The sequence below is a fragment of the Lampetra planeri genome, chromosome 15 (genome assembly GCF_965212315.1).
Source record: "Lampetra planeri chromosome 15, kcLamPlan1.2.h2, whole genome shotgun sequence".
Taxonomy (NCBI): Eukaryota; Metazoa; Chordata; class Hyperoartia; order Petromyzontiformes; family Petromyzontidae; genus Lampetra; species Lampetra planeri.
In genome coordinates this window covers 13,289,070-13,303,426 of record NC_136121.1, presented here as the reverse complement: position 1 = coordinate 13,303,426, position 14,357 = coordinate 13,289,070, and the positions used below count along the sequence as shown (strand labels likewise).

The following is a 14,357-nucleotide window of genomic DNA, read 5'->3' as shown; positions in this document are numbered from 1 at the left end:
ACAGACAGAAGCAGGGAAGAGTTAAATAGAAAGTGAGGATGAAGACAAGAGAGAGATGGCGATGATGAGGACAAGGGTGAAATGGAGGGAGGGGGGGATGAAGAGAAGGATTTGTGCAACATCAGGATGAAGTGGACAACAAGAGGCGTAGGGGAGCGACGTGGTACGTGAAGGGAGTGTGGGCAGTGTGCGTACGGGACGTGGATTGCGCGAAGCAGCGTGGAGAGAGAGGAGACGGGGAGCGAGATGGTTTGGGAGTGCCGTCGTGCGCATGGGGGCCATGGAGCTCGCGAACGCGGTACAACCATGGGTGGGGAGGAACACTCCAGGCGGTTATCGAATGTGACGTGGGACGGAGCGTGCGAGAGGGGAAGCGCCGAGTGAAGTTTGGTCATCGACTGCAATTTGAAGAACACAGAGCGAGGGCACGCAGGGCGAAGAGCGGCTGGTGGATGCGACGTGGAGCGGAAGGGAGAGAGAGTGAAGCACCGAGCGCGAGGGGCGGTCACTAGATGCGGCGTGGGGGTGCAGAGTGACAACAGGGGGAGTGCAAGCAGCAGGGAATACACACGGAGGAGGGGGAATACCCCGGGTACCCCCCCCCTCCACCCCCCCCCCCTCCACCCCCCCACCAACCCCAAACCACGTGGGCGAAGTTCCCAAGCGGCGAGCGGCTCACCGATGCGCGCGATGAGGTCGTCCTCTATGGGGTTCTCCTTCCGCCGCCCGGTGCTGTACATGCTGGACGGCCGCTTGAGGGCGCGCTGGCGCACGTGAGCGCTCGACGGCGCCGCCCCTCCTCCGCCGCCGCCGCCTCCCCCGCCGGCGCCCGGCGACTTGCCCCGGCGGCGCGCCGCGTCCCCCGCGCCGGGCGACAGGTCGCTGGGCTTGAGGCCGCGCAGGCGGAAGGGGCTGCCGCGGATGTGCTGGTCGTAGAGGCGCAGCGCGAGCGTGAACTCGCCGTCGCGCGGCAGCGTGTACGTCAGCTCGTAGGTGCCGTTGCGGTTGTCGGTGACCTCGCCGTCCACCACGCTGCCCTCGGGCGTGCAGATCTCCACGGTGAGCGCCGCCGAGCCCGAGCGCACCAGCTCGCCGTCCTTGTCCTTCGTGGTGACGGTGACGCACGCCGGCTGCCCGACCACCGCCTGCGACGCCGCGTGTGTCGAGCGGAGGGGACGGGGTCAAAAGGGATTTGCTGCGAGCTGGCAAAGATTCGTGAACGATTTTCTGCGCTCCTCGTTTCGATGAAGCGACGCGATTTAAAGGTTGCGACTCGATTCCTTCGTTGATTCAATGTTTTGGTGCATTGTGGCGAGAGGAAGCACATCCGGCAGTCCCTGCAGGTGTACGTGAACCAATTACCGACAACGTTAGCGCCTGTCGCCGAACTAGCGGTTGTCGCGAGGTGAACAAGGCGATGCCGCCCGTCGTAATTGTACGCCGACAGGACGGACGATTTGGAATTTAAATAAAAGATGATCGATCCTCATGCGCACTATTCAATGCATTGTTTCAGGAGCGTTGGAATCGCATCGGGCCCCAGGCAGAGTTGTAAGCGGGGGCTCTGTGGTCGTTTGTATGAAAACAACCAAAGTGACAATTTGCCTTCGGCTCATCTAGAAATCCATGTAACATAAAAATGAATGCTCACTGAAGGTGTTTTATTCAAGTGGCTATAGATCTCATGCTGGGAGACTGGGCGTGGGGTGTCCTGTTCAGACTGCAGAGTACAAGAAATGTCAATTTATAAAACATATCTGTAATGAATATGGTACGTAGGACATTTTTGGAGTCAACCTAAGAACAGGACTGGACTCTGTCGTGGTAAATGTGATGGCGGTAACCTTACAAAAAACTTGAAAGGCTTTTTTCCTCATTAATAAAGCTTTAACTCACACGTGACAGCCTGGAACACACAGCCTGGGTCCATTACCTGCAAGATGAGAGCTGTGGTTTATTTTGGCTTGCGGCTCCATTTCAATCACGGAGCCCTTTCACTTGTTTATGTTTTACTGTACTCTTTGTTTTCAATGTGTCAGGGTGAAGCGGTGGCACTGTGCTATGAGCCCAGTGACCTCAGCTCAGTACCCAGTGGTATCTGAACTGGCCCCTGGGTCTCCCCATTGGTCAACCGACACAGAGCAACACTGTCAAGTTTGGTAAAACTACTCCTGTGCCCGACGTGCTTGGGGGGGCCTTCATCCAGCAGTGTAACATGTTTACAGCACCGCCACAGCTTATGAAGGCCATTTGCTGCCACCATATCAACACCTCCACCAGTACCACGATTTCCACTGCCACCACCACAATCTCCATCCCCATCACAATTATCGCCACCACCACCATCGCTGTTGACACCGCCACCCATCACCACCACTAACAAACAGGCATCACTGCCACCACGATCTCCACCAACCACCATCACAACCTCCATCGCCACCGTTGACCCCACCGCCACCACAAAAGACACCACCGCCCCCACAAGAGGCACCACCACCATCACCACCTCCACGACCACTACGACCACCGCACCAGCTTCTGCTAGAGCCGCACCTGCCGCAGGGCGTCCCCGGTGGCGACGGTCTGGCAGGCGACGGCGTGCGTGGTGACGAGCGCGCCCAAGTTGAGCAGCGAGCGGCGCAGCGGGTCGGCGGCCTCGGCGCGGAACTCCAGGTGGTCGTTCTGCAGCGGGTGCAGCGGGAAGCTCTGCTCCGCCAGCTGCGCCAGCCGCTCGCTCATCTGCTTGCGCACGAGCAGCACCTCCATCTCGCCGCCTTGGCTCAGCGCCTGCGCCGTGAAGTCGCAGCTGCTGCGGATGTTGGCGCGGCCCTGCACCAGCGTGTCCAGCTGCGCCTGCAGCACCTGGCGGACGGAGCGGAGGGGCGGCGGTTTGGGTCGACGGGCAGCAGGTGCGGTGGCGGCCGGCGGTAGGGGTGGGGCAATGGAGGGGGAGGGGAAAGGGGGGGGGGCAACGGGGGGAAGGAGGGCCCAGGGCGGCAAGACGTCAGTGTGACGGCCGCTACACATTTGAAACCATTGGCTTTGACAGCACGATGGGGTGCGTCAGGGGCCGCACTAAAGGTCACCAGAGGTCGCCAGTGGCCCACAGGCCTTGCAATGAAGAACACCGGCGTAGGGCGCATGCCATTACTAATCTTTATAATGAGCAGGCAAGTATCGTTTTGTTTTGCCAATGAGGCCCGGTCGACCGGCCTTTAATGGACATCAGGCCACTGGGCAGGTGCAGGGTACGTGACTGAAGGAACTCCGCCGACTTCAGGATTTCTTTAGGGGGGGGAAGGGGGAAGTAGAGGGCATAGAGGGGGCACACACACCATCCCCATCTTCATCCCGACGCGTTACCACGGCCCCATCCAGCGATTGCGTCGACTCGCCCCGAACCCACGCAGCTACGCGGAAGCGGGGCGCCCCGCACCTTCTGCTTGGAGGTGTAGAGGCCCTCCGTGTCCGTGACGAGCGCGCTCTTGCGCTGCTCCAGGGCCTTGGTGAGGTCGTCGAAGGCGGCGCGGATCTCTCCGAGCGCCTCGTCCCGCTGGGCCAGCAGTTGCTTAGCGATCTCCGACACCATGCTGACAGCAGAGTCGAGCTCCGGGAGCCTGTGGTCACACGGGAGGTATGGGATGATGATCATCATCATCAGCCATGGTCAATCCACTGCTGGATGAAAGCCTCCCCACAATACGTCGCCTCCTCTCACAGTTCTGAAATGCATTGGACCGCCAAGCATCTGAACGCGAGACGATTTCATCGCTCCATCTCCACGGTGGACGTGAATGGGTTACATGGGGTACCTGGTAAAAATGTAGTCAATGGGGTACAAGTGATAGATGGGACACGTGGGGAATGCGCTCAATGGGCAAACAGCGCCACGCGAGGGTAAATGCGGTACATGCGGGGTACGTAATCATGGAGGGGCATATGCCATCAGGTATGGGGGAGCCTGGGTCACGGGTTATGGGTCAGGTAGGAAACACGGTGTACAAGGTAGCAAGGCACGTACACGTGGACAAGGCAAAGAGTTTTTAGTAAATTGCGATTAGGTTTGTCGGAATGTTCCGAGAGCGGATAACGCAAAGCGGCGTCTGTGCTTCTCTGTGAAGTCGATACAGAATGTGGCGCCGTGGAGCCGCGCGAGCACAGGGCCCGGCAGACTCCGGAGTCTTCCGCGTTTAAAATAAAAAAACATCTCCGCCTCACGGCATTCACTCCCTCCGAGTGCCGACAATCAAGCACGAGCGCGGCCCAACCACACGCGCGGTCGGTCACGAAACGGTCCCGTCCGTGTTACGGATCGTTTTCTCACGAACGCAGAATTGTACATGGGGCGCCACTGTGGCGAGATGTGACGACTTCAACTGGTTTACAGGACGTCGCGGATTCCATTCCGACCCTAACGCCTGCTGTATATTTGGAGTGTGCATGTTCGCCCCATGGTTGTGTGGCTTTTTCTCCGGGTCCTCCGGTTTTTCCCTCCACATTTAGAATCACGCGATTAGCGTATTTGACTGCTATAAATGCCCATATGATTAGCCACTTCGTTGAGCTCTCATTAGTGGCCAGGTGGCTTCTGAAAAAGAGCTATATCGCTAAGTGGGCCTCACCTGGTGAAATAAAAATAGTTAAACAAAATTAAAATAAAATAGTATATAACGAACAAATAATTATCGATGTATCACACGGTTTAACACCACGTGATGAAAACTTAATGTACGTGTGATCAATTCTGATTCCTGAACAGATCCCCCCCCCCCATCCTTGGAAGAGCAGCGATGAAAGGCAACGGGGGGGGGGGGGGGGGGGGATTGCGCTTTGGTGGAATGGGGGGACGTCGCAGAGGGCGGAGAGGGAACGGGTTCGGTGCGGAGCTGGGAGCGTAGCGCGCGGGGCGGGGAGACTCGCCTGGCCTGCACGAGCTCCACCTGGCCCTGCAGGGACGCCTTGTGCTGCTCCACCACGTCCTTGAGCAGCACCGAGGGGTGCTCCAGGTGCTCCGCGTTGGTGCAGTCGTGGCACACGGCCGTCTCGCACGACTCGCAGTAGAACTCCATCACCTGCGCCCAGACACGCCACCGCCGTCGTTCAAAACTCGTGCCTTTAGAGCTGCCGTTTTACGCGTTTAGTTTGTTGTCCTTCCCCCCGCACCTCCGATTAGCACAGTTGGCTACGTACGGTGAGAAAGAAGTTCAACAAACGGTCACTTCTGTCATGGTCACCACCATCAGCATCATCAACCACCGACAGGCATCACCAGGCCCACGCGCACATCTCCTTCGCGAACGGAAAATTAAAGCCACGAGCCGCAGTGGTGCGATTGTGCGACTCCTCATTAAGCCTGTGCGCCTGTCACCAAAGTAAACTTCCTCATGAATAAACGATCGACGACCCCGAGATGTTTAATGAATGGGGAACCAAAATAGACCTTTCGTCTCGGCTCATGTTCGGGGGGGTCCCTAACGGAATGCTGCGTGTCTGAGCGCGATTCCCAGTTTCGACACCCGAGCCATCTCATGCAATATGCAGCAGCAGCAGCAGCGGTGGCAGCGTGGCCACGAGATGGCTCGTAGAAGAGCCCCTCACTGCGTCATCAATGGTCACGTCAAACAACAAAAACTATCTTTGACCTTTTCACGCACGCATTTGTGCGTGCGTACGTGTGCAAGCGTACAGCCCTTCTGTCAAGGCACTGCTGGATGAGGACCTTCCCGCTCTGTGCAGGTCGTGGGGGTCACGAGGTCACGCTAGTCAGAGCCGGTAGGTGACGGCAAGCGGCAGAGGATGCTGGAGAGTAGGACAGTGGATCTCGCAGCACTGCCCTCCGATGACAACGCAGCCCCGCGGCAGCCTATAGCACCCGCTTTATCCGCGGCGATCCCCCATCAAAGCACCGTCCAGGCTGAAATGTGCGGAGCTTCCGAGATCCGACGAGATCGGGTGCAGGTCGGGGTGATTTGGTCGAAGGCTTCGGGCAGCATGCGGTTTGCGAATTGCAGACGTTGCTTCTTTCACTCTCTGTCAGCCTCTCTCGCTTTACTCCCTCCTTGTATATTATACCCTCCCCCTCACTGCCTCGTGATCCCTCCCACAGCAGACTCCCCAGCTCATGAATAAACACGCTCAGTCTCTTACAGTGCGCGGACGTGAGAGCCGTCGGTTAGATGTGCATGCAAAACGTTGATTTTCAAGATCGTTTACCCTATCGGCAGTATGTCGTTCTGTTTAGATCGTAATGTCCAAAATTAAGTTCGCTCAAAACCTTTGAATCACTGCTCATTCAAATACTAATGATAATTTACAGACCTCTGCTGGACGAAGACCTCCCAAAGCCGTGTCGATCGATCGTAGCCGTTGTTTGACCATGCTTCACCACTCTGCTCAGCCCGTAAGATGGTGAAGTGGTCCAGATGACACTCGCGAATAATAATGGCAGTGGCCAGGAATCAAACTCAGGTCGCCAAGGTTCAGGCTCAAAGCGCGGTGTGCTAACCAGTTGCCCCACCGCTCCGTTCCACTCATCCATGAGTTTACACGCACACACGTTAAAATATAAACCACGTGGGGACACGTGGTGAGCAGCAGACAGCGTTGCAGCAGAATCCATCGTTGGACTATACTTTCTATGCTCTCTCGCTTCACAGATCCGCACTGAGCAGCGCAGCCAAAATAAACCCCACGACCTGGATGGCGTGGGGAACCTCTGACCCAGCAGAGGGCTGCACGTGTACAATGTGTGCATATCCTGAAGCGCTGTGATCCGTGCGAGAACCGAGCGTTTGTTAAACACCTGACGATGCCCGATGCAATCTCGAGCAAAACGTCATGAAAAAAATGTTTGTTAACAATTTTGCTTGCTTTTCAACATTCAGTCGAATTTGCCAAAAAAAAACAAATCAATGGCCAAATTTGGCGACGTGACAACTCAACCAGATTCGCTCTGTCGGCCGGTGCTAGATTGACGTTCTCGCCAACACGATCGACAATCAACAAAAAAACTAATTACGAGAATGCAATTCACGTGAGCGGGCACCGTCGACACATTTGTCCGCATCACCGCGGGGGGGGGGGGGCGGGACGCACCCCCGCGAGCCGAGCGTTGCAGCAGCGTCTGGCCTACGGGATGAAAGCGGCGACGGTGATGTCATGGCACACGAAGCGCTGCGGCTTGGCCGCAGCCGGCGAACCGACCGTGGCGCGAGCGATGCCACACCCCCACCGCACCACCCCCCTCCCGCCCCTCTGCCGTGCACCGCAGCGGCGGCGGCTCACGGGGACGCGAGCACGTGTCCCGACTGTAGCGGTCCCACGAGGCCGCTCGCTCAGGCGCGCCAGCGGACCGCGAATACGCGGCCATCGATTGCCCTCGGCGGCGACGACCTGCCGGTTCCTGGAACCAACGGTGACCTCTCCCCTCCACGGGTCTCCCCCACCAGCCCCGCACGCAGCGTTCGCTTTCATGGGAAAAGAAACCACACCGTCCGATGCAGAAAATGATCCCTTCGCCGCCATAAGCTCTTCGTGGGGGACACACACACACAGGGGTAAAGCCATTTCTGTCGTCAATCCGATGCTGGATGAGGGCCCCCACCCCACGCTGTGCGGGTTGCGGCGCATTTTCATTCGTCCATCTTTTTTGCTGCGCCTGACGGCGCGGGTCGGTCAAGGTCAGGGCACGGATGTTGAAGCCGCGGCAGAGTACAACAATGGAGTTAAGCTGCGTTGCTGACAAAGCAGCTCCGGCAACAGCAGCAGCATGGTCGGTCGGTCGCCCGCCCGCACACTTCTTGGACGACGGGTGACGCTGCACGGCCTCTGAGACGTGGTACGAGCGGTGTTGGTTATAAAACCGCTGTGGAAAATGCAGCCGAGTTGCACGCGAGGGGTCTCTGGGGAGCTCACAACAATCGCCGTGCCACAGCGGTGCGGTCACCTTACTCACTCCCCTTCGGACTCAAAGCAGTGCAGGAGCACCGATGTATGGGGAGTCCACAATGTCCCGTTCCTCCTGGGCTGCATGGATTTGTGTTTGTTTATAAAGCATTTAAATTGTTCATCATCGTCGTCATTATCATCATCGTCACCATGATCGGGGCGGTGGTGGCTATGCACGTGGCCAGTAATCCATCACTTTGGAGGCAGCGAGGGTTGGTCGATAGCACAGATGTTGAGAGACTCTCTTCCCGTGGGCGATGAGGTGCCATACCCTGGCTCGCCAGTTGAAGGCGGTATATCGAGTAAAGTTTAGACGAATCTCCATCTGTTCCATCTGTACGCGGTAGTATCGCCCCTCGCACGCATGTGTTTTCTACGGACACTCCAGTTTCCTTCCACGTGTATTCACACTCATTACCTGAAAATATATTCCTATATAGAGGACCGCAGAGCTTGGGAAATTGTTGGTGCCGGCTGCTACCTTCCCACTTTGTCTGTGGCTCCCCGCACCTCTGAATCGATCTCTCCCTCTTCAAGAGTGAGCAAATACTGTGCGCATTACAAGTTGAAATTATTAATATTATCCACTGCTGGATTAAGGCCTCCCCATGCCACCGCCGTCTCTCAAGGTCTTGTGACGCCACAGTCCTACCACAGATACGCTTGCCGCCCTGAGCATTCCGCACTGACCGGCGGGAGTGAAGTATGGTCAATTAACCCCAACGACCCGCACGCCGTGGGCAAGCGCTCATTCAGCAGTGGCTTGAGAAAAGGCGCCACACATGCACAACGAAGAACACACGCGTTACTCATCACGCTGGAAAAAGCGGCTAATTTTCACGCTCCATGGAATGCCAGCATAGTGGTCGTGGTGGCACAGTGCTGTAAGCCCGGTGACCTAGGTTCGATTCCTAGCCACGGCTACCATCAGTGGCGAGCGATATCCTAACAAGTTCTGGGCCACTCCCCCCCCCTTCACCAAACCCGCACCGATCGCTGCGGTGAGGTACGGTCACATTAACATCCGCGGTGAATGACATCAGGCACCCGTGCGCGGAGCTTCACGGCACCGCTGTCCATGCTAATCTGGCGTCTCGGCATCTCTCGTTAGCTTCGGGGCTGGCGGGCTGGCCGGGCGGGCGGGCAGGCAAGTGGCAGTGTTAGTGCGTCGTCATCACAAGTGCTGGCGTGCAGAGCCGCTGGGCTGCGTATCGTGGGCGTGGTACTCAAGACTCGCATCTCCGCATTGGTGGTGGTGGGAAGGCCCAAACGCTGAGCTGACGCTAGAGGTTTCTTCAATGCCCATCGTCATCATAATCACCATCGTCGTGACCGCCAAATGTAAAGGCAAAGGTCTCCCATTCATCCCACAAAGGCTGTCAAGGCAAGTGCTGTTAGCAAGCACCAGTTAAGGTCAGCTAGCTGCACAATGGCGTGGTGTGGGGTCTAAGCGCAATGCGATAACCATTCACACACCTGTTCTCCACAGCTACTACACATAAATCACACGCACGCACTCACGCACACATCGTGGCCACCAGTAACACTCTCACCGTCACTTAATTACGGCTTGCGTCATTGTGATATTCCCAAAGTGAAATAAAAACGGAACACTGAGCCCGTGCCGATAACGCCACTGTTGCGCAAGGTCGCCTGAAGCACGACCAACATTTTTCTGAGAAAAATCAAATCGGCTCGATACGCAGCCCCGGCCTCACTGCGCCGACGGGCCCCACTACGTGCGCGAGGCCCAATCACGCACAGGCCCTCCGTGTCCTTAATCGCGGGCAGAGCAGAGCTTTTCATTGGACAAAGAACAAAAATAAACCCCGCCTCTCTTTTTCGCCCGAAAGGCGGCTTTGCTCAAGCCACCCCTTGTGCTTAACCCTTTCCCGTTCCAATGACGTACGTGTACATCGTCAAAACGAAGCTGAAAGAAAAACCTCGAATAGAAAAACCCAAAGCGAAGCTCGGCTCCGGCCAGGCCACGCAGCAGGGCGTGCGGCACGGTTCGGCGCCGGCTGTCACGGAGCGCGGGGGTCGCTTCGCTTCTCTGCGGCGGGTACGTCGTAGCGGCGCCGCTACGACGCCTCTCCAAGAAAAATGAACGCCGAGCCGCTCGAGTGTTCCGAGATTCGGCGGTGAACGGGACGACCCGCCCTGCAGCTTGCAGACGGCTCGGAGCGGGAAAGGAGTGAACAGGTCAAGGGTGCAGGATGCAGCGGCGGCAATTGCTTTGCTCACGCCACCGCTGGCGAACGGGCAGCCTTCCCATGAGCTCGAGGGAACATCTCTAGGAGGAGATGTTTGGGCCTACTCTTCCACGCCGGCCACATGCCTTGGAAGAGAATGCACTTCATTTGATTGGGATAAGGTGCCAGTCGCCTTGCTGTGCGTGTTCTTTTAATGCATTAACCAAAGGCCAGGCTTTGTGCAGCTAAAGCTCACTTAAGTTGACGCTGATATGCACGCTGCGTTTTTCGTTAACTCGTAATAAGTCCTCTATTATTCTACTTGAATTTGCACTATGCCATCGTGCATTTTGCTTTGGCCTGTTTTTTTATATTGCACTGATTAAGTTGTTGTTGTTGTGATGGACAGATTTTGTGGAATGTTTCTTTGTTTACGAGTTGCTCCTCGAATTCTCTGCCAGCGCTCCCTTGTACAAGACAACCGCCATCTCCGTACCTTCTCAGCCGGCTATTCGCCAAAAATTTACATCGTAAATGATTATGGTCGTGATGATGATGACGACGACGTTGCTACAAATGTTTATGATGAAGGGTGATGTTGACCATGATGACTGTGATCATTATGATGGTGACAACGAAGGTGAAGAGGATGATCACAGCAACGATGATGAGGTGGGGATCATGACGACGATGGTCAGGAAGATGGTGGTGATGATGGTAGGTTTGATGACAATCATGATGATCATGATAGTGATTATAGTGGTAAGGTGGCAACGGCTTGCCACCTTATGGTGCGATAGAAACCGCAGTTATTATTATTATTATGGCTATTGAGCAGACGATGATGATGACACCGACGATGATACACACGCAGGTGGAGGATGACGACAACCGATGACTGTGCCGTCAACAACGACGGCACAAACCCCGACGGATCACAACGCCCACTGCCGCGAGTACGCAACCACAAATCCTGGCGAATCAACCACCGGTCCCAGCACCACCAGCGCCGCCACCGCCGCCGCCCCCTCACCTTGCCCTGGTGGTTGGGGCAGGAGAGCGGCTGTCCGATGACGACGCACACCACCCCGCCGGGGACGCCGCCGCCGACGCCGCCGCCGGCCCCGGGGGCCGTGCCGTCTCCCGTCCCGGCGCAGCCCGCGGCGCCGGGCTCGCCGGAGCCGGCCACGCCGGGGCACGTGCCCGCGGCGCCGTCGCCCTGCGTGCTCAGCACCTCCATGAGGTTCGTGATGAAGAAGTTGTTCTGCAGCGCGGAGACGCCGCGCTCGGGGAGGATGGACGTCTGGCGGCACACCGGGCACGACAGCGTCAGGCTCTGGGCTGGGATGTAGTTCTGGAGGCACCTGGGTGGTGGAGGGGAGGGGAGACGCGGGAGGTGGGGGGGGTGTGTGGGGTGGGGGTGTGTGTGTGGGGTGGGGGTGTGTGTGGGGGGTGGGGGTGTGTGTGGGGGGTGGGGAGGGGGCACAGGAGACGCGCGCCGTGGTTTAGCGGCACGGCGGTGTCGCTCAGCGTGGCAGTGCCCATCGCTCGTCATGCCACGGTTGCTTGTGTTGCAAATCGAGAGGTGTCACGAACTATTCAATCTCTACCCTCTCTGAAGGGGCCATCTCCCAGAACATGAGCTTCCGATATCCGGTATCTTTGAGTCGTAAGGCGGTGGCGGTAATGATCAATGTGGTGGTAATTCTCCCCTTTCATGGCATCACAATTACAAATATCAAACCGCACAACCGAAGCGTAAATCATTCACGGTACGTGACATCGCAAAAAGAGCGGAATTATTGCCTGACGCGTCTGTGTGTGTTTGTTGTTTATGGTTCAACAACAACGAGGAGTTTACCGTGGACGCGCCTGAAAGAGGGCAAAACGACCGGACGAGGGAGACGGTGGGACGCGTCGCTGGGTTGGGGGGCGGGCTATGACGCGGGGGGGGTGGGGGCTATGACGCGGGGGGGGGGGGTTATAACGGGGGCGGGCTATGACCGTGGGGGGGGGGGCAGCACGCACATCAACAACTATCGAAGCGCTGACATCCGACGCCCTCCGGTACCATTAGAAACGTCCGCCAAGGGCGACGGAACTCACGCGCAGTTTGTGCTCGCACGATCGAAACTAAAATTAGATTAAAATGTTATTCATTTCAGCAGGAAGGGCCCAATGAGCTCTTGTTGTTTCATGGGAATCATGCGACGGTACAGATGTCATCCAGCAAGAGATCTTAGCTACAATCATGGTTACATCGGTCGCGATACAAACAGCGAGTATCGTTACGTGCTGCTCATCGCACAGGAATATAGAGAACCGGTCGAAAACGTGAAAAAAAAAAACCACGACTACATTCCGTTACAAACAAAAATAAATGAAGGGGGGTAATAAAACATCATTTAATAAAGCGAACACAACCAGTGACCGGGAACTGGAATTGCGGTCCACACAGACTCGGGCTGACGCTTCTCTGCCGATTATTTATGGCAGCGATGTCTACGAAGCAACTTGGGTTTCAGGAGTGAACGGAGGTCTCACGGTCGACGATTGAATTCCCAAATCTCAATGTGATCGCAACGCCCCCAAACATCAAATATTATTACTACCGCAGAGTTTGGCCAAATGGCCTAATGCAGGAGCTGCCTGACAAAACGGTCTTCAGCCTCAGCGATGTTTCCATGAGCAAGACATTTACATTATTACTGGAGGAGGGAAAAATACGGTGTAAATATATTCCCCGAGTGAAATACACATGTTTAAAGGCCGTACACGAATCTTATTCATCAGATAAAATGTCCTAACCCTTTCTACCGACGTAAACATCACTTAATTGAGCGAAATAATAAATGTGTTAACCCAGCGAATAAAGGAGAGGAAGTGAGGGGCATTGGAGAGGGGATCGTGATCAGAAGAGACTAGTAGCCACAGCAAGAGATGTACTGGACGTTGTGCACCAGGTGCAGAAATATATTAAGGGTCACTGACCCCAGGAAGACCTGTCTGAAATTAAGCCTTGCGAGAGAGAGCGAGGAGGGAGCGAGAAAAAAATGAAAGATGCAGGAGACCTTTAGATTTGACAAGCAGGGCAGACCTCTGGGTGGCGTGAGATGTGGGAATGAGGCAGAAGGCCGGGGCCGCCTTAGGGCATTGCCGTGGCGGTGGCTAGAGGCGGGGTTCAGCAGGGGGAGGGGGGGGATCAATTTAAACAAAGCCAGCGGGACCGTTCAGTCGTCGTGCGTCGCTTTGACGAGGGAGGAGAGGCTCCGAGTTGCACAATCCTGGGCCCTGTTAAACCCCCGTCCAGCTGCGGCTCCTCGCAAAGCGACGGCGGTGGCGATGCGCCGTGGGTGCGAGGACGGCCGCTTGGGTTTCAGAACTACTGCGACGCGCGCCTTTAAAACAAGAGTCGGCAATGTTAAACGCGCAGGCGAGAGGATCGAGATCGCGACCGGCTCTCGTTCCTGCGCAGCGCGCGCCGTGCCGCTCCTTTTGTGTCGTGGCCGGGAGCAGCAGAGACGTCGCTCCGCCTTGGCTGCCGCTCACCCACCCCCAGCCCCCGTGGACTGGTCTGTAATCGTACGTTCGTACGTATACGCCGACCGTGCTAAATCGGAGGTGCCGGGAAAGGACAACAAACTGAACACAAAAAATTCCCTTCCACTGCCTCTCCCGCCCTCCACTGCCACCCCCCCCCCCCAGTCATCCGTGGTTCCCGGTCAAGTCCAAGCCCGAGACGTTCCTCCTCTTATCTAGCAAAGGAACGTCTGCCTTTCGTGTCTTCGAGGAGGTGTCATCAAATCGCACCGTCCTTTATAAACATACATCGTCATTTGTCAGCTCGTCGAGAAGAAGAAGTTGCATTCAGACACTCTCACTAAAAACTGTATTACAAAAGATTACAGAGTCGGATAATAAGCGACTGCATCTCAACAAGCTGTGCATAAACGGTGGACATGTTGATTACACGGTAACAAAGAGGCAGTCGGTCATAGGCAGAGGAGAACAGCAAGGCCTTAAGCCAGGTGCAGGGAATCGACAGCACGGATGGCAGAGTTAAGGGTGTTCCAGACGATAAGGGAAGCAGAGGAGAATGAGTGACCTCCCACCGAGCAAAGGTTGACTGGGGCCTTTGACACGAAGCTTTGGTTGCTCGAGCGGAGAATGCTTGGAGGGAAGTTGAGCGAGATGAAAATGTGGGGGGGAGTAGCGTAA

General features: G+C 56.3%; 1 protein-coding gene across 4 annotated transcripts in view; it reads right to left on the bottom strand.

Moving 5' to 3' along the window:
* Positions 1-14,357, bottom strand: part of TRIM2 (tripartite motif containing 2) — a 74,384-nt gene that overhangs the window by 9,020 nt on the left and 51,007 nt on the right. For all 4 annotated transcript variants that reach the window (XM_078601168.1, XM_078601171.1, XM_078601170.1 and 1 more), the window contains 5 exons: positions 11,173-11,503; positions 4,921-5,072; positions 3,437-3,617; positions 2,554-2,862; positions 680-1,145 (listed from right to left, as the gene is read on the bottom strand). In XM_078601168.1, the coding sequence (XP_078457294.1) occupies positions 680-1,145; positions 2,554-2,862; positions 3,437-3,617; positions 4,921-5,072; positions 11,173-11,503 (1,439 nt within the window). The remainder of the gene's footprint in view (positions 1-679; positions 1,146-2,553; positions 2,863-3,436; positions 3,618-4,920; positions 5,073-11,172; positions 11,504-14,357) is intronic.